The 20,743-nt window shown below is 41.5% G+C and overlaps 2 protein-coding genes across 3 annotated transcripts; one reads left to right on the plus strand and one right to left on the minus strand.

Moving 5' to 3' along the window:
• Positions 1-230: 230 nt before the first annotated feature.
• On the minus strand, positions 231-10,460 carry zbtb41 (zinc finger and BTB domain containing 41). 2 transcript variants are annotated; one of them, XM_051397664.1, is made up of 11 exons: positions 10,332-10,460; positions 8,464-9,726; positions 7,333-7,540; positions 5,523-5,592; positions 5,225-5,372; positions 4,804-4,933; positions 4,595-4,690; positions 3,431-3,537; positions 3,200-3,305; positions 2,979-3,067; positions 231-2,095 (listed from the first exon to the last, which is right to left on the minus strand). In XM_051397664.1, exons 1-11 carry the CDS (start codon positions 10,366-10,368, stop codon positions 1,458-1,460), a joined length of 2,892 nt encoding a protein of 963 aa, XP_051253624.1. In that variant the 5' UTR covers positions 10,369-10,460; the 3' UTR covers positions 231-1,457. The 2 variants fall into 2 exon arrangements, with proteins under 2 accessions (XP_051253624.1, XP_051253635.1); XM_051397675.1 differs by lacking the exon at positions 10,332-10,460 and adding an exon at positions 10,211-10,325.
• A 1,632-nt stretch (positions 10,461-12,092) lies between these two features.
• Positions 12,093-20,727, plus strand: LOC127362203 (protein crumbs homolog 1-like). Its single transcript, XM_051397650.1, has 8 exons — positions 12,093-12,476; positions 12,788-13,759; positions 15,529-16,079; positions 16,234-16,399; positions 17,431-18,349; positions 18,465-18,506; positions 18,612-18,734; positions 19,606-20,727. Exons 1-8 carry the CDS (start codon positions 12,428-12,430, stop codon positions 19,856-19,858), a joined length of 3,075 nt encoding a protein of 1,024 aa, XP_051253610.1. The 5' UTR covers positions 12,093-12,427; the 3' UTR covers positions 19,859-20,727.
• The last annotated feature ends 16 nt before the right edge of the window (positions 20,728-20,743 follow it).

The raw sequence follows: 20,743 nt of genomic DNA on the forward strand, positions 1-20,743 counted from the left end.
CCAATTAATTGTTTAATCCAAAAAAAAGTTAAGATACAACACAAATTATGCAAATGATTGCTATATAGAAACTATTGAAACTGCCAATCAACTCGTTAAAAAAAAAATAACCATCAGTAACAAACAGACTAGATGTGTACAGCAGCAACCACGTATAAAAAAAGTGATTGAAAATAATACTAATACAAATAATAATGATATATTATTATATATTATAATAATCATCATCCTCATCATCAGAAGAACTTTATTTATATAGCACCTTTAAAAACAGAGTTTACAAAGTGCTTTGACAGACAAAGTAAAAACAGGATACTCGGAGGGCAATATAACAACAGAGAGCCACTAGGGCCAAATAAAGGAAAGACAAAAAAACATGGTAGAGGGAAGATAGTGATGATTAAGTAATTAGTACAATGAAAGTGGCAGCCATTAAAAACAGTATGCAATTAAATATAAATATATAAAATACAACACATTTGTGTAACACATACTGCATAAAATCATCCAACATCTGTTTATGAAAAAATGGAAATTTCTTCACACACTTTTCAGAACATTTCAAATTTTTGGGTTTTTTTCTTCTTTTTATTAACAGTACAACATTTATCCTGTCTTTTTCAGTTTTAATGGAGTTAATGATATTTGTCATGGTTTTGTTTTAGTTACGACTGAAAGTAAAACAGTTTAAATCTACACAAATACATTTTTTGAATGACAATAAGGTGTGCATGTCCCACAAGATCAGGCTGCGCATCAAAGAAGTTCCCTTGCGGAACGGCACGGGTTGTTTCTGCTAACTACATCTTAAGAGGTACAGTGACATAATGTTTCATTTCAGTACCTGCCTGTACTAATCACTTGCACTCACCCTCCTTCTGCCTCCTGGCTCTGTGACCCTGTTAACTTTCAGCCAAAAAAAAGTGCCAGTTAGTTTACATATTAGGGTCACTCGTTAAATCGAAACACTGGCGAGCCGCAGGACGCAAGCGCCGGAAGTGTAGAGAGTTGGGATAACTTGCAGACCCGTTTGCGTTTCCAGTCCGACGTTTTCCAGAGCCAGTGAGGCGGAGGCTCCGTGAATATCTCCTGTGTGGTATTGTAATCCTGAGGGAGGGATACGGAGTAGCAGGGTTTCAGTCAGTGTTTCTGCTGTGTCGAGTCTCTACAGCGTCAATGCTCTGGGATACCTTATGGTTGTAAAAAACAAATACTGAACATGATGTGATGATGTGACGTTACATGTGGTTTTGGTGGTAGCTTGCCATCCCCCATGGTTGGTTTCTCAATAGCACGGTATTTCATTATTATGGTTATCACGACAACCCTAGTTATCCCCAGAGGTGCAGCACCAGAGCTAAAATGAATCAAGTTAAATTTACTATTAATTTAATTTATTAATTAAGTAGCTTCTGTTCGTCTTATTAAATGACTGAAGTTTGTTGGACTGAGGAGCATCAGTGCGTGTGATCAGAGTTAGAGATGTTCTGCACAGAGGAAGCTGAATCCAGTCCCAGCAGCGTCCCCAGGTAGGACTGGTCTCGGGGGTCCAGCATCTGATCTGGCCTCACAGGGTGGGCGATGTTGGCGGGCTGAGGGGTGAGAGTGTACTTCTCTAAAAATGCTAGATCTGTAGCGGCCTGGTAGCCAGAGGTCTGCTGCTGTCCCTGAGCCTGCATGCTCACAACACTATGAGTTTGGGAGGAGAGAGACGTCGAGGCCCGATGAGCGCTCAAGTCGCCCTGCGCTACTCCTGGAATCTGGACAGGAACTAAAGTGACGGGCACGCACACATTTGTAGGAGGAGGGGTGCTCTGGAGGGATGACTTAGCTTCAGCGCGGTATGACTTAGAGGGTTCCTCAAAAGGAACAGAGACTATTTTGTCCTCGCTGAGTGTGCCCAGGGGCTGCTCAGTAAACCGGGTGCTGTGCACGTGGTCAACGTGGTACTTGAGCTTGTCTTTTCTTTTAAAGGTGGCGCTGCAGTGGGGGCAGTTGAAAGGTCGAGCGTCCGAGTGAATCACCATGTGCTTTGTCAAGGTCTTCTTGATCCGAAATGTCTGGTTGCACTCAGGACATCTGTGGGGTTTTTCACCTGTTGGATGAACACAAGAGAACATCAGTGTTAGAATATTAATATCATTTCTATTGTACCCTCCCTTTATAAAACTGTAATTGATGTTTGATTGTTGTCCCAGGACAACGATTGTTCAGTCATAGCTTAGCATAGCATAGGCTGAAACTTCCGGAGCTGACTGCAGCCATTTTAGACAATGCACTGCAACGGGTTTCAGAAGGTCTATTTTTGACGGAAGCCACACCAAGCTGCGCAGAGCCAATCGAGCTGTGCAGGGAGTCAGACACAGGGAGAACATACAGCATCCGAAAAATGTTTAAACTTCCTGTTGTAAAAACAAGTAAAAAATAAATAAATAAAAAATGACTAAACAAAAAAAAATTTAGAAATCAGGGAAAAATGACCAAATTAACAAAATCCGAGCAAGTAAAAAAATAAATCGGGCAGGCAAAACGCTCAAACACTCTAGTGCGATATGAAGCCAAGCGGATACAAAATATCATACAGCCGTGCTCAGTGGAATCAGTGTGTAAGGGGCTCCAACAAGAGTAATACCCTGTAGAGTTTGAAGGGTTGTGTCTTTTGTTATAACCTTTCCAAAACCAGAAACTCAAGAGCAAATGTGGAATTAAATAAATTGTCTGTGTAACTGTGCTAATGTCAGCATACCTGTTCAGGACTGGAACATTCAGAGTGTGGGAGCCAAATATATATATATAATTAATTTGGCCAGCAAGTTCTCCTCAAAGAAAGAGAAGTTAGAGCTTCTCTGCCCAGCAATTGTTGGTAGGCTAGTTAAGTAACTTTTCAGCTAGCTAGCAAACAATGTCACATTTTGTTAGGAAATACAGAGCAGCCGAAAGCCACATAGACACATCCACTGACTTCTTTGTTTCCTCACCTGAGTGGGTCCTGAAGTGCATTTCTAGACTGGACTTTCCTTTAAATTCTTTCTTGCAAACTTCACACTGATGCACAGCAGTTTTATACCTGTGAACATGTTCCTCATTAATAAAGGGCAGAAACCAACAACATTTACCAAACTTTAAAGCTTATATTAGCAATTTTACATTAGCCACAAAAAAAAGAACAAGTGTGACTGGGATTTGTATGATAACATACTTCTGCCAAACTTTCTCTCCCAAATGAATGCTTTTGTAGTGGACGGTCAGGTGATCATGGCGCCTGAAGCACTTTCCACATTCTTCACACTGGTGTGCTTTCTCTCCTGAAATAAACATGGGTTAAGTTATTGTTACAAGAAACAAAATGAAATCTGTGTGAATGAGATAAAGCAGACACTGCCAAAGAAAGACACCTGAGAATGCCCCTGCTGTACGTCCTATACTGTACCTGAGTGGATTTTCTGATGTTTGGTCAGGTGATCATGGCGTATGAAGGTTTTCCCACATTCGTCACACTCGTACCGCTTGTCGTCATGGTGAACTCTGAGGTGGAGCCTGTTCAAGCAACAGTTTGATCATTATAGGCAACTCTATTAACACAGCCAATCAAACGGAGAGCTCGAGACCAGGGCCACAGCCAGGACTTTAGAAATAGTGAGGTCTTAAGGCTGTTGCAGATTGCATCTAACTGAACACTGCTTGCGTCTGTATTTGACAACCTGGGAATGAAAGCAAGCTGTGAAGGGTGGAGGAAAAACTATAGTGGCAGTTCAAAATTGTTGACTGGACATCTGTAGATAAAACGGCTCTTTAAGGCATTTTAAGGTAACGAAAATGCAACAATTCCTATATTCAGGTGATTATACACTAATGAAAACATACCTATGAATATTATATTCCATTTCTGGCAATAGATCCTCCTAAATGTTACACATTCAACCTTTAAAATCCTAAATAAAACACTGTACATGTGATTCTTTATGCAATAAAATAAAAACTCTTCACTTAAATATAGTGATAATGACTATATCCAAGATTCTGACACATGAAGGAGCAGCATTGGAGAGCAAAGGGAGTTAGGAAATCGTGTCATTTCAAAATCTTTAGCAGCACAATAACCCACATGAGACTGATTTCTCTGTCATACATGCACAAACACATTTATTTTGGACATATATGCCCTGATGATGATTCATCACCACAAATCTTGTGTATCTACCACTTTTGGAGTAGGTGCTAAAAAACAGTGTGACCGCAGCAAAGCAGACTAAAAGTTCATTCAAAGCTGCAGCTGTGTAGTCATCATAATGTATTAGCCTATTTACCACTGTGAATATTTTTGCCACTGACAACATCAGAGCAGAAACTCCTAATTGATTCTGTGCACAAAAGCTTGAACATGTGACGTTTTGAAAGCATTAATAGTTTGTGAACTCAGATCTTGAACAACTGACTTGTTGCGTGTAGGGACGTGTGCAACTTGTTACACGTAGGTCACATAATGTAACGAGTTGTGCACACAGAGCTGTTCAGCTGACATTCTCCTGATCATACACTTAAATCACGCCGATTTTTAAAAATCTAAATTATTCATAATTATCACCGGACTCACCTGTAGGAGCTGCCATGACGGAAACTTTGGCCACAGATACTACAGAGGTGAGGTTTCTCCCCACTGTGGATCCGCAAGTGCTCTCTCAGGGTTGTTCTGTAAGAAAAAACACTCTCAGTAAAGCAGCACAGGGTTAGACTTAGCATTTCAAAATAAGAGCTGTTAAAATAAGGAACGTGTGAGGAAAGGTTAGGGACAGAAAGATGTACCTTTCTCTTACGGATTTCCCACAAACAAAACAGGTCCACTTTCTTTTGCCTCCATGTGTACACTCAATGTGCCTCTTTCTGTTGCCTGTGTCATTAAACTGTCTGCCACAAATCTCACAAGGAAACGGACCTGAAAATGAGAAAGGACACAAATTCTTTCATCTAATGCTATCTATTGCTTCAGAAACATAGTTCCTGTCTGACTGCTGTAATCCACTAACAAATATCTCAGCGGCAGCAGTGACATTATTTTAAGGTTTTAACGGCTTTTCCATTCAATATAGGATGTACAGATGCAAAAACACCACATATTTTATCTTCTGAATTGTCACTGTAATATTGATATACTCTATTAAAAAGAGTAACGCTTTATTCTTAAACTGACAAGCTGAAGAATAAATATTCATTGGACATTTCTCACCTAAGTGGAACTTTTCTTGGTGCTTTAGCCTGGCAAACCTGGACTTGAAGTATTCGTCACAGAAGGAGCATTTAAAAGGCCGGTCTTGGGTGTGCAGGATCATGTGCTCCTGCAGATGAGGCCTGCGGGTGAAGGTCTTCAGACAAATCTGGTTCAGAAAGTTCAAAGGTTACAGACTGTTCAAATCTATTTGAACATTCCAGGTACAGTTCATGTTATCAGATTCTTAAAATAATCTGTGGTTCGTACTTAAAATCAGTTTGCATCAGCAAAATATATTGTGAATGAAACTTCTTACAGCACATTTCCAGCCTTCACTCTTCCTCTTCTTCTTGGTAAAAAACTCTTGGATGTGGTCTGGATGAAACCTGGCAGGACAGTGAAGATACATGACATCATCATATCAGATCTAGTGGAGGGTTAGCTCTACAAAATCAACAAGCCTGACATGGGTCATCACAGATATTATTATTATGGTATTATTACTGTATTGGCGTAGTATATATTTTTCAATATGCCTCTATTAGAAAAGATTTTTTACAGAAGATATATTGCAGAAAACTATGCTTGGGGTGATTTAAACATGGTATCATCACATAGTTTGTCCAGCAGAGTGCACTCCAACCCCGTTGTTTACAGTACTCTCAGTCAGTCTGCAGCATGTGCAGCAGAGTTTATCATAGCTGTGTGAACTGCATACTTGAAAGTTAATAAACAGTCATATATTGATGCAATATCTGCGCACAATCCACATATAAAAGCTCTATATAAATTCCAGTTCAAAAATTAATTATATAATCTGCCGCCATAACAGTAATTGAAACAGACTAGAACGTGTACTAAGAATTATCCTCTTTTTACTGACATTGTCATCATTTTTAGGACCCATACCACAGCCAGTAATAGAGTGCTGAGATAGAGAGAGATATTAATAGGTCAACTGATACTTTTGTATCACTGTGGTATTGGATGGTGCAAAGAATAAGCTCGAAAAGAACACGACTTTCAAAGAAGTAAAAAGTGAAACGTTATATAATGAACAAATGACCCTATGGTCACATGACTTCAACATCACCACCACTAAACTTACAATTTGTAATTAAATGGTGTAACTAAAATCTACAAGTGGGAAAGTTTGAGTTAGAAAAGTTTGCAGGAACACGAGTAAAAACACAGCGAGGCTGTAAAGGCAGACTAGTGAGTAGAAACGTCTCAGTGTCTGCCGCACTGACGTTTAATGTCACAGACAACCTCATTTAGCCACTTGTTAGCAACCGCGATTTTTTAAGACACATAAAAGCTTTAACATTCACAAGAGGGCTATTTAAAGACATATATTATGTCAGAGAACAAAACATGAAACACTCTTCAGCTTGTATTCACCACAGACCTTATTTCAGGCATCTAACCACAAACCCACTGACTTTGAGAAAAATGCTGACTCATTACTGCAGCGCTCTACTTACTCATGTTAAAGGACCAGGATTAGTCGGATTTAGTGGCATCTAGAGGTGAAGTTGGAGATTGCAGCCAACTGAATACCAATCCATTTAAAGCATCTCAGTAAAACTATCAATATTGTTATTTTGTACTATTGACAGGCCTTGTTTTAAGGAAAACACCTATTACACCTAATATAGTACAACTAGGAAAGCTCCTTTGTAAAACAAAAAAACATAAAATATAATACAAAATAAAATAATAAATAAACAAAATAATAAAAATAAAATAAAAATTGCTTCCTTGCCAACAAAATATTTTAACAAGACAACTTAAATACATAAATAAAGTTGTGTGCAATTCAGATGAATATTGATTGTCATACAGCAAGATACTACAGTTAGCTAACTGATGATGTTATCTAAACACCAAACTGTAATATCTGAACTAGTGCAAACTGATTTAAAAACACAGGAATTACCAATGTTAACAGAGTTTAGCTCAGATGACCCAGTTGCACCTTTTATCTGAGAATATGTGTTTATAATAATATTTAATTGTGTAGCCTGGCACCAGAGGTAAACTTAATAACCACTGTAAAATAACTGGGAAGGTAGATTGTTCTTCACTGGGGAGACTGGATGTTGTGAGATGCTGCAATGTCTCACCTCCTGACATGCCTGGCCAGGGTTTTCTTGCTGGCATGGAGTTTGCTACAGAAGGGGCATTTGTGTTCCTTCTTCTGTAAGGGAGCATCGCTGGTGTGCTTCTTCTTGTGTACAGTCAGGTTAGACTTGGTGGAGTAGCGCTGAAGACAGACATCACACTGGAATGGTTTCTCTCCTGTGTGCACTCTGGTGTGACTCTCATACTTCCCTAAAAAGCAGGAAAGGTGCGTTAGTTAATACATTTGATTAGTGACGTTTGTCAATAAACACATTACTATGACTACTGAATTTTGAAATATCAGCAGCTTAAAATAATAAAAAAATAACTGTTAGTTGAGGCTGGGCATGGAACAATATGAAAATGTCATGCTACGATTATCTTGGCCATCTTGGTGATACACAATATCATCACGATAATCATGAAAATATACCTCATACTTTTAAAATGGCACAAAAACATACCAGAATCACTTTGCCTAACTTTTTTTTTTTTTTTTTTTTTTTTTTTTACATTACAGCACCTCATCTCCCTGGAATCTATACTATTGCCACACATCCGGTTTTAACCTTTTTTTGTGGGGATACAACGGACAAGCTGAGCTGTCAGTTTAGGATTTTGGATTGACTGGACAGATTTGGGCTCCTCCTTCAAACCAATATAGGACTGTATGATATGCATGCGAGGTAGACAGCTTTTTCAAGTCAAGCCATGTGAGGATAATCACGATTATCCTAAGTGTTTTTTTAATCGCGATACGTGATGATATTGTATATCGTCCCTTCCCTAGTTGCGGCCCTATCCTCCAACCACGTAAGATAGAATTTTGAAGTTTTGTAAAAAATAGGTAAAACTAGATATTCAATAAAGACTATTCTAATGTTTAAACATCTCAGTCTGGTATGGTGAGCTAACTGAGAAGCACTAATATAAGATAAGATAAGAAAACCTTTATTTGTCCCGCAATGGGGAAATTGCAGTTTGCAACAACATACAGAAAGGGCAGAATAAGAGATAACAAGAGCAAAGAGTAGCTTATAAAAGATAAATACTGAAATAAAGTAGCATTGCTACTACAAAAGATAAAATCAATGATAACACTAATAATCTAGACCTTACTCCATGGTTCCTACCTGCGCGGTCAAAAATCTTGTCACATTTGGGGCACTTGAGAGTCTTCTTGGTGGAGGTTTGGATGATGACTGGAGCCAAACCCTCGGGGTACACTGGACTCTGGGTGGAGCTTCCTGCCGCTGGCCCGTCCACCTCCACCTCTCGGACAGTCTGGTGCTCTGCCCCTTCTACATCTGCACTCTGGCCTGCCGCGCAAACCTCAACAACTTTCTGGGCAAGCATGTCCTCATTCAGGTCTAATTCCTCTTCCTCCTCATCCCTGTCGGCTACGTCTTCCCCCTCAGCCGGTTTAGATGTCTCGTTAATGTCCAGTTTGGGCATTTGGTTTACTCCGCCGACATTTCCTGCTTTTTCCACTCTTTCTTCATCTTGCTGTCTTAGTGATACAGTCCTTTGTGTTCCCTCAGGAGGGTTGATAGTGTACTCCACATTGTCTCTCTGATACTTGGTGGGTGTTCTCCTCCTGCGAGCTGACCTCCGTGTGGTAGGAGTCTTCTGACCTGCCGTATTCTCGTTCTCAGCTGAAGCGTCCTGCTGTACATCAGTGTGACTCTCAGCCAAGTGGTTCTGTAGGGAGCTTTCAGTGCTAAACTGGCGACCGCACATGGTGCACTGAACATCAGACGGGTTCTGGATGTCTGTGTCATCTGCTGGCGAGTCACTGGAGGTCATTTCTACTTCAGGAGACCCTGTGATCTCATCCTGTATCTGGACCACACATAATGGGTTGTTGTCCCCTTCTTCACACAGCAGCTTTAGTATATCCATCATGTCCAGGAATCGGGCTGCTTCAGTTAGAGCTGGGAGGTCCGACTCTGCGACGACACACTCAGAGGTGTACAAAAAGCCAAGCAGGTGCTGGAAAACAGAGTTCTCCACATGGTCCAGAGTCACGTGTGCTGTAGTAGGGTTCTTGGACAGCTCAGCGTGGAAGTAGCTGCTCCCGTGGGCCAACACCACCTTGTGGGCACTGAAGAGCTTCCCACCCACAGACACAGACACATCGCAGAACCTCTGACGGGCCCGGTCCTCATTCAAGAACTTGAGGAGGTTGTGACTGTGCTGCGACATAGCCAGGTGCCTGATGTGCAAGGTCGATTCTGGGACAGGTTCAGAGTTTGGTGTGGCGTTGGAGCCCAGGACAGTGCCGGGCTCTAGAGCACATTCATTACTGGCACTGACCTGCCGGCTGCGTCTGGGACGCAGAGGATTACAAGGCTTTTTCTTCATTGGTATATCTGTTGGGCTACAATGAATGACTCCTGTAAACACAGAGGAATAGAAACATCAGTGCTAATCAAGTGATGGGGTTTTTATTCAGACTTGATAGGATTGGGATACTCAAGGGGTTAGACAAATGGTTTAGCATGTAATCGTACCCGACTGTAACAACACAACAATAACAGCATGAAGCTGGCCTGAAGGGGAAACTTATAAGATGCACAATAACGGCTTAGAGCTAACGTATGAGGTGTATTTCTCCCATTGATACAAAGGACAACCAGTTATTATGAACACTGTCCTCAGTAGACAACACAGGCCGGACAGACATGTGGAATAATCTGGAACCAGAAGTACTGCTGTCCTGTGTTAGCTCCCCACCTCAAGGACCCCTAACATTACGGTATGTGTGTCGGGCGGGCCCCCCTCCGAGGAGAGTGTTGACAAACGACCCTTGCTGCTACCCCGGAAACTAACCTTCAATATCGGAGCAGGTTTGTTTTATTTTTAAATACCGTACCTTACCTTAGAGACATGGGCCGCGTTTACAAAGCACTGTACGCTCCAGCTGAAATAAGTCATGTGTAAAATAAACGGAGGAAACATAATTTCCTGATGTCTGTAACGCCCCACCCTCCCATCCTACCAGAAATGTCGGACACCGTAACAAACCGTTCGCTCATTGGCTGGTTCAGCTTTTGTCCTCTGAGGCTTTTATTTAGAGGCGGAAACACAAACACAGGGGACAGATAGAGAGAGACACACACACACACACACACACACACACACACACACACACACACACACACACACACACACAAGCACAAGCACTGTTAGTTAATTCTGTATGTTTAACGAGGAAGACGTTGTTGAGGTTCACGCGAGTGTTCAGGAGAGCATGGTATTATGGGTAATGTAGTCTGAAAGCGTTACTCCTACAGTGGTGGGAAGTGAATTATTCTGCAGCATGTAGGATTTATAAAGCATTGTGTATAAAACTGTAAATACATCATTTATAATGTGAAGGTTTATTGGCCTGTGGAAACAAACTGTTCTTGCAGGTATCTGGTAGTTTTGGCATACAGAGCTCTGTAGCGCCAACCAGAGGGCAGGAGTTGGAACAGGTTGTGTCCGGGCTGTGATGGTTTCCTGACTATGAACATGTATATAAGTTCTGAATGGAAGGCAGAGGAAAATACTGTACTTTTTAATCCATTGCATATGTCTAACAGCTAAAGTTCCAAGTTTTAAAATAAACTATGCAACTAATAATAATAAAGTCTTTAAATTAATATAAAAAAATAAACCTATAATAACCATATCAAATATAATGTGTTTGTATACAGTAAATTAAACCACCCAACATTATATAGAATGAGTAGGTGCAGCCAGTTACAACATTAAACTACTGCTAACATGTTATTACTAAAATAGTAATGTAACACTGACAGAGCCCATTTTGGGTACTTTTACTCTTAAACTTAAAGAACATTTTGTTGATAGTACCCAACTAATTTTACTTATAAATAAGAATTTGAATGCAGGATTTAAAATTGTAAACAGATTCATTTTAAATTGTGGTGTTTATACTTTTACTTTAATGAAATATCTTACTTATACTTATTCTTTTTTTCATTCTATCAGGATGTCACATTGAGATTGAGACTTCATTTACAGGTGAAACCTGAGCACAAAGTAAAACTAGAATAGAATAATGAAAATATATTTAAATATAAATACATGTAAGCAACAGCATGACAAATTATAAATGATCACATTAAAAATATACTTGATGTAGGTATAAAAAGAGTCTTTTCAAAAACAAATACAAGAATATTAAACAGGCCCTTCTTAAAATCAATAAAATCTCTCACCACATTTTTGAATAGCCCAATCAATATCAGTGTGTTTTTTATTGCATCGCTGGTCTATCAATTTAAATATGTGTGCAAATAGACAGTTATATTTGTTAAAATACACAAATGCTCTAATGATTAACCTTATACATAGTTGGTTTATATATATATATATCTGTAACATACTGTGGGTGCCAGTGTAAAACCTCAGCTAGACCAACTGTAAACAAATAACGCTAAAAAAAAACAGTAAGACAATTAGTATCACTAATTAGCAGCTCTGATGATGACATCAGTCACGTTGAGAGAGATACTTCCTAGATTAGAACCACTAAGTTTAGTTCTTTCAAATCCTGGGCCGGTCCAGCTGTCTGCTGTACTCGGTAGTACATGTGTGCATGCATGTGCACAATTTCACTTAGGTCCATGTTTCAGTGTGTGTATCAGTTGAATTGTGGGAATATTCCCATTTACAGAAGACTGAAATTTTAATAAAGAGAGACTGAATTTCAGTTTGTGTCCCTGCTCAGATGAGGTTCACCATCTGTTCCAAAATCTATTTGGTTTCAACAGGTGGACCTCAGTTGTCACTAATATAAGTGCACATCAGAGTTCTGTTTAGAGAAAATGTTTGGAGTTGCTCAAATTAGTCCCCTGGATGAACCCCTCCCTTCACCAACACATTTAATTTGTAAGACATTGTAAGTGCATTAGCTTAATCCCGCCTATCTGGCTTGCAGCGCGCCAAGCATTTCAGTGAACTCAAGCATGCACTGAGGAGCTGAAGATGGAGCTGCACACACAGGCATTCTCTACCTGTCTTTGACCTAAGATGAAGATATTGCCAAACATCTAGTAGCCTGATTTGGAGGACTTGTTAAGGACAATGTCGAGATTCAGCATGCATGTGTGGATGTTATGGTTGCTTTATGCAGGTAATGTTTGGATAGAGTCTGTATGTTGTAATCAGAGCTCTATATTGTTTGCAAATGTTTATCATATCTTTTAGCGAGTATAGCTGCAGATGTGCTGTGCTGTTTTAATACGTTAACAACTGGCATATTTGTTGTGATTGTCAACTTACTTGATGAACATCACATTTGGAAATACTGTTTGGCTGAGGCGTCCAACAAGTGTTAAATAAAATTAATTGACTCTTACACACACATTTGTTTGCTGAACATGTGCTACAGTACAATGTTTGGTTGTTTTAAGAAGCACTATTGGATTGTATTTGTCTCTCCAGGCACTTTCTCCGACGAGGATGTCAGTGGGTGTGAACAGCAGCCATGCCAAAATGGTGGTGTATGTGAAAGCCACATTGAAGGTTTCAGATGCCATTGCTCCCAACAAAGCCAGAACGGGCGCCTGTATGGGGGAGGGACCTGCACAACTGCACTTTCAGGCTGTGATGATAACCAGTGCGAGAATGGGGGAATATGCTCTCCCTTACTTGTCAATGACCAGCACACTTATACATGCATCTGCCTTGCTGGCTTCACAGGCCCTAAATGCCAGACCCCCACCGTCTTCTCATTTGAGTCCCGAGGCTACATGTACATCGAGACTCAGCTTTTAGATCCAGAGGCTCCTCTTAATGTGACATTCAGCTTTAGGTCAGCAAGACCAGTTGGCACCCTCTTGCAGCGCAGAGTGGACGACCTTCTCCTCAGCATTGAGCTGATGGACGGGCATCTCTGCCTCCGTAGCCTAAGAGGTCAAGGCTCCAGCACGCTGGTTCAGGAGCTGCCAGAGTACTTGTCCAACAACAGGTGGCACACGGTGGAAGCGTCGCTGGGTGGCGTGGTCAGTCTCATCAGGCTGCACTGCACTGAAGGAAGCTGCTCCAGAGACTCCAGCACTAAAGTCCAGCTGCTCGAACAAGCCTCTGCTCTCCCCAAGCCAGGAACAGTTCGTCAGAGCCTCTTCATAGGAGCAGTCGGGGGTAACTGGGGTTTGGGCAGAGCAGAGGATGAAGCGGACCACCCGCCTGCTTTTCTGGGCTGCTTCAGAGATGTGTTTGTGGACTCACATCTGGTGTTGCCTGTTATTGTGCCGGAAGATTCAGACGCCCAGGCAAACATCACTGCAGGATGCAGCGACAAAGACAAGTGTGATGACAGCCCGTGTCAGAACCGGGGCCGCTGTGTGAGCCAGGGCTGGAGGAGCTACGTGTGTGATTGCCACAGGCCGCATGAGGGAAGCAACTGTGAAGAGGGTAAGACGTATACATGCACTGTAATTACCCCTACATGCCATTTCCACTTTATTGAAACAAGATTACATGTCTCAGAATTAAGTCAACCGCTGCAGGGGTTCAGTTCCTATTAACCACAACTACTTAAAGGACCAGAGCCCAGAACTGACTAACCAAACATTAATTCTAGATAGGGCCTTTTGCGGTTTAACGTTGAAGCAGCAGCCATCGGAGGTTCTCCTACAAGCTTGGACGGGTGGCAGGGGTGAGGGGGGGTATTTGGTTGTTTGCAATCTGCAATCTCACAGCTAAATCCTACACACTGGTTCTTAAAGCAATGGTCTGGTGTGTAACAATTAGGCCGAAATTTAATATATAATATTCATTGGTTTGTTAGTTCATTAGTGTGTAATCACATGAAAATAAGAATCGCTGTCTTTGGTTACTGTAGAATGAGCCGTTTTTATCTACAGAGATCTTCCTCCACTGAGGCCGCCATGTTAATCCGCCTTGTTTCTATAGTTGCCCAGGACAGTTTCGCAGCCACCGTACTTTTTCCTTCACACTTGCACAGGCAAACAGTATTCAGTTTGTTACAACCCGCATCTTCACTGCGAGATGCTATTAAATCTTACACACTAGTCCTTTAAGTTTCAAAATAAGAGCTTAAAGGGCCAGTATGTAACATTTAGGGGGATCCATTGGCAGAAATGGTACAGGTATATACACAATGGTCCTTTAATTTTCTTATATTCACTTGGAGGAGTTATCACCACTTTTGGTACCTCTAAGACATGTTGCTTAATTTATAAAATACATAGTGGGGCAATGACAAAAGAGAGTTACCTGAGCATCATAAAACTGACTTGTAATGTGTTTGTCTGACATTTTGCTTTAATAGAGTAGCTCTCTCTGGCATAATATGTCTTATAGGATGGATCATATTTCTATAAACTAGAATGAGTTACTGTAGATTATGTCTACAAATGTGTTTACTTTAACTTTTTTAATTAATTGCGGCTTTTAAATGACACATGCAGAATTATATGCTCTAAAAACAGGCAGAGGTCAAGTGTCACTGCAGAAATTTTAATGGTTAGCCATAAAGAGAGCTGCCCTACAGGATGATAAAGTCGGTCAGTAGACTTTAAAGAAGCTTACAGTCCTAGTAGAAATAGCACAGTTATGCAATTAGGAGGCAATCGGCAACACCTGGGCTGAGGATTAAAAAAACGTGGGTTTCAGTAGCTCACCTGGAACGTTCACTTGACAAATCAGGGAGTCTTGTGGACTCACACAGAGGCATTTTCATTGGTTGGTTGGTATTCTAAGCAGGATCTTCACAACACTAGATGCCACTAAATCCTACACACCGGACCTTTAATGGAACCGTTTGACATTTTGGGAAATATGCTTATTCACATTCTGGTGGAGAGATAGATGAAAACATCAATACAGTACCACTCACATATATGTCCGTTAAATATCTACAGCCAGTAGCAAGTTAGCTTAGCTCAGCATTAAGATTGTTTACTTTTTAAACAAATGAGATATACCTATTAATTAGTGAGCTATCTTCGAACAGAGCTTGGCTAGCTGTTACCCCCTGTGCCCAGTCTTTAAGCTACGCTAACTAACCAGCAGCCAACTGTAATTCTAACTCTCAGCAAAAAAACAAATAAGGGTATTTACTGAACTGTCATACTACTCCTTTTAGATGTACCTTTCATCAGGTTCTATGTAAGTTTGATTTTCAGGGCTTTTCTCTTTCTTTCTTTATACCCATGCAGATTACATCACTGCAAGGTTTGGAAACAAAGACCTGGAGAGTTATGCTTCCTTCTCGCTAGACGATGACCCAGGTGATCCTGTGACTATATCCATGTTCATTCGCACCAGACAGTCAAGCGGCCTGCTCCTAATCCTGGCCAACAGCACCAGCCAGTACCTCCGCATGTGGCTGGAAGAGGGCTGGGTCAAAGTTCAGGTCAACAACTTTGAGACCCTTGCTGGTCGGAGTGAGGTTAGTGACGGCCATTTCCATCTGGTGACTCTAAAGCTGGAAGCAATGGAAGCCATCTTGTTCCAGTCAGCCCAGAACCAGGGCTCTATGCACATTAGGCCAATCCAGGCCCATCCTGGAGATCAGGTTTTTGTTGGGGGGCTACCAGACTCAAGGGCCACTGCCTCGTTTGGTGGCTACTTTAAGGGATGTGTCCAGGATCTGAGGATTAACAGCAAACGGCTGCAGTTTTATCCCATTACAACTCTAGTGGAATCTTACAGCCTGGAGCAACTCATCAACGTTGCACAAGGATGCAGCAGTGACAATGCCTGTGCTGTGAGTTATATCAGTGCTGTCATGTTTATGATACTGTCTTTAATGAGTTGTGACACAATTTCATTCCTTGTCTGCACTAATAATGATGGACGTCAACGTAGAACTGACAGTAGGCTATAGGCTTGATTGATTTGGGCTATTTTCTCGTCATTAGGTCAACCCCTGTCTCAACGGAGGAGTGTGTTACTCCATGTGGGACGATTTCATCTGTAACTGCCCCCCCAACACAGCAGGGCATCGCTGTGAGGAGGTGAAATGGTGTGAGCTCTCTCCCTGCCCCGCCACTGCTGTTTGTCAACCCCACTCTCAGGGCTTTGAGTGTGAGTGTCCTGAGTTGAGTTGATGACCTGCTGTTGCACTATTCTGTCTTAGAAAGAACACTGTCTTAAAATACATGACCGTGGGATAACAAAAAGTCCCTAAGACTCCCTAAGAATGGGCAAGGAATAGGCTCTGTGCTATGTTAGATTGCTATTGCTGACACACTGAAAACACTGCTAAGAAAAAGGAGTCATAGTAAATGTGTAAGCCTTATATTATAATAGCCTATTTCTGATCTTGGTTTGTATCCACTGAAGGGACTGTCTGCAGCGTGCCGTCCCTTCAGGGCACTAACTGGTGCAGGCGCTGATTAATTACAGTGTGGCTGATTACAGAAGGGAACAGGGTTGAGGCAGGGATCCTACACAGGACTCCTCTAAGACGTGCTAATCCCTGGTCAGATTAAGTCTACCGCCACATGCCTGTGGAAGTTTATGATGACAAGTCTTCCTGGAGATGTCACATGTTCACAAAGAGAAAAGGAGGGGAACTGTTGATCCAGACTAGCTGCCAGTCCAAGCCTTTTTTGGCATGAAATGTGTTTTTCATGCCATTAAAGGCCTGTGTTTGTACACATACTCAGCAAACTACTTTTGCTCACTTTTCTGCATTCGTCTACCTCTTTTCTCCTCTCCTGCTTTTCTCGTTGTGTTATTACTGACCTGGTTTGGAAGCCTTTTTCAGCGTTTTTTTTGTGGATTCCTTGATGTCACATTGCTGCCAATGACCCAGCAGATGACAATATGCAGACAAAAAAACACTAAAATAAAACAGAAGTTTTTAATTAGTTTCATACCTACCGGAACACACAGTGTTAAGTCAAAGTTGGAGCAGTTTTGGTCATTTTACATTTCTGTATTTATGTTTTTGTCTGTGCTCTTCTTGCTGGCTTATAGTGGGTGGGGCTCAGTGGAAAAAAATATGAAAATGTGGTGTAACATTCTACCATGCATCAGTGAGAATTGAAAACTGCAGTAATTAGTGACATTTCATTTCAGTTTATTAAGTCTCTTCCATTTCTCTCACCCAGGTTTGTCTAATGTGACATTCCGGGTTGAAAGCAGCATTTTGCACTACGGGAGTAATGGGAAGATAAAGCGCAGCCTCAGCAGTGTCTACCTTAGCTTCCGCACAAGACAGTCCGCTGCCACTTTACTTCATGCACAAAAAGACTCAGACTACCTCACGGTCTCCCTCCTGGACTCTCATTTGGTCATGGAGCTCCAGACTGGGGCTGACAAGGATGCCCCCAAGCTGACAGTTCAAAGCCAGGGTCCAGTCAGTGATGGAGAGTGGCACACTGTGGAGCTCAGCATGGAGAACCAGACACTCCAGACCTCCAGGTGGATTATGGCTGAGAATGGAGGCAAGGATGAGCTAAGCATGTCCAAAACAGCTGCGGGGGATCTGGAGTTTCTTAGGGAGGGAGCAGACATCTTTCTGGGGGGACTGACCCTGGACTCAGAAGTAAAGCTGTCTGGCTGTCTAGGCCTGGTGGAGATTGGAGGCCTTCTTCTCCCTTTCCACCACGACACAGAGCTGAACCTCCCTAGACCCCAGGAGGAGCAGTTTGCGAGGATAAACAGCAACGCTGCCCCACAATACGGCTGCTGGGGAGCCAGTGTGTGTGCACCCAACCCTTGTGAGAACGAGGGTGTGTGTGAAGACCAGTTTGACCTGCATCACTGCACATGCCCCTCCGAGTGGACAGGGCCACTGTGTCAAGAGTCAACAGACACCTGTATTTCCAGCCCCTGCATATACGGCAACTGCACCAACTTACCACAGGGATTCAAGTGTGTGTGTGAGCTGGGTTTCACTGGTGAACAGTGTGAGGTGGAAGTTGATATGTGTGAAAACAGCAATTGCGGCAACGGTGCCACATGCCTCAAAGGTTTCGAGAACTACGCATGCCTCTGCCCTCAGAATCTGACAGGCCAATATTGCGAGTGAGTTCTTCCACAGTTTATTAATATCTCTGTGACATCAAACCTACAGTAGCATACACCTAAAATAGGTTAGTAAGTTCTGAGCTCTACTGACCTACAAACTGGTCTCTTACAGTGACAAAATTCCTGAAATCCCATGGTACATTGAGACCAATCCGTAAGTGCTGTCACATAAAATAAACACATTTTAAACAAAGTAAATAATCAATCCAACAGTGCAAAATAGGAGGGCATTGACATTTCTTGTTGTTTGTCTCTTTAGGCTTCCTCAGTTGCCTGTATCGACATGCATGGGTACAAGAAGGAACTACAGCTGCTTTAATGGAGGGAACTGCTCTGAAGCAGAAAACACCTGTCACTGCCTGCCTGGTTTCACAGGACAGTGGTAGGACATGCATAATGATATTTAATCTTCTTTACCCTTAGGTTGTGACCCAGAGGTTTCTCAACCCCGGGGGTAGGCACGTAATGGGGTCACTCGATATGCAGACAGGGTCACTCAGATTTTTAAGAAGGATATATTGACATGTCTGATTGGCATTAATTGGCATTAAATTGATTTGTTAACACCTCTACACTTGAGAATATTAAAATCAGGGTCACACATGCCAGAAAAGGTTGACAAAGCCCCTGGGTCTGTGCTTAAAGCTGGGATAGTCAGTTTTTTTTTATATTAACATTAGATTGAACGGCCACTGAACACTGCCTACTCAGCATAAAGCTGCAGACAGGAGAATTTAGCAACTAGTGGGGCAACACAGAGACCAAAGACAAAGGTTTCAAAAGGCCTTACATTGATCGGGTGGTAGATGTGCAAATAAGCCACTGTTTGCCATATGGTGATAATATGTTACCACCATTGTTTCCGCTGCCTCCAAGTGGCCAACAAAATCTCTTACTGTAACTTTATGTTTTCCATTAAGATTTTGTGTAAAATGTCAACACTTTATTAAACTTACATGTACAGTACAATACCACAACCTCTTTTCCATTCACAACTATTAGAATGGTCCACCACCACTGCGGCTTAACAGGCAGATAAAAGCTCAGGGTCCTACCTACTGTCAGTGGGTCCTACACATGTGCTCTGTCAGTTTATCTGGGGCAGTTCGGTTCCAACTAACGTCTAGTTATGTCTTACATGGTGCTTTTTCTTGTTTTTGTTCCATAATTGATTTTATAATTTACATGATATAATTAATAACTTATCATTTATGTTCTATTGTTTTTCTGTTTTCTCCTATTTTTTCTTCAAGGTGTGAGAAGGATGTGGATGAATGTGCCTCGGACCCATGTATGAACGGAGGCTTCTGTATAAACTACGTGAACAGTTTTGAGTGTGTGTGTGATATGAATTACTCAGGGATACACTGCCAAATGGACGTCAGCGACTTCTACTTGTACCTCTTCTTGGGCCTGTGGCAGAACCTCTTCCAGCTGGTGTCCTACCTTGTCATACGCTTAGACGATGAGCCCGAAATTGAGTGGATATTTCACGTCAATGATTAGGCCCCTCGCGGTCTATTATGCTCAAACTGGACTGAACTTGGTCTAGATAGAGCGTCACACTGAAGCACATTTGAACAAATGTAGCAGATATAGTGCCTAAAATTGAGGCAATATATTCTCATTAACCTGCACACAGCACATCAGCTGGTCTGTGGTGTTTTTTACTGAAGGGAAGAGCCACAACATCTGGAATTTATATTTGTTATGTCTTGTTGGCAGATACATGTCCACATAGACATTATGAGCAAATCCATCTACCTACGTGGTCTCAGTGGATAAGGGAAGTTCTTCTGTAGCCTGTAAAACTGGATTAACATTAATTTTGCTGTCTAGTAACTTGATCCCCATTGCAAAAACAAAGTGAACCAAGCCTTGATCCAGAACCCATTCCCAGTCCTTTATTTATGTTAGATTAACCACTTAATTTCTTTTTATGAAGTTACACCCACAAAAGTTTTTCTAATCTCAGCTCTCTACAAAGGAGTAAGTTCCAGACCAAACGAGACAGGGAACAGTTGCAATAAATATACATTGTTTGAAACTGTATTTCATTGTATTTAGCGTATTGACGTCATTAATAGAAATGTTTCTGTTGTGACATTTGTTTGGTAATGAATATTAAACCATATTTATTACAGTATATTAATGCATTTATCTGGTTCTCAAACTGAAAACCATACATTAGTTTGTACTGTGCCTTAAATGTTCCACTTCTCTGGATATTAATAAAATACCTGTCTAGAGCTAGGAAGTTGTGTATTTACAAATATGTACCTAATATAAATTGATAAAGGCTATTCTGCATGCAGTGCATACAGTACCTGGTCTGTACGATGAAAACAGAAAATAAACTGTGAAATATTTGCAAACTGTCTGCTTTTATTT

Source organism: Dicentrarchus labrax, unplaced genomic scaffold (genome assembly GCF_905237075.1).
Source record: "Dicentrarchus labrax unplaced genomic scaffold, dlabrax2021, whole genome shotgun sequence".
NCBI classification, from domain to species: domain Eukaryota; kingdom Metazoa; phylum Chordata; class Actinopteri; family Moronidae; genus Dicentrarchus; species Dicentrarchus labrax.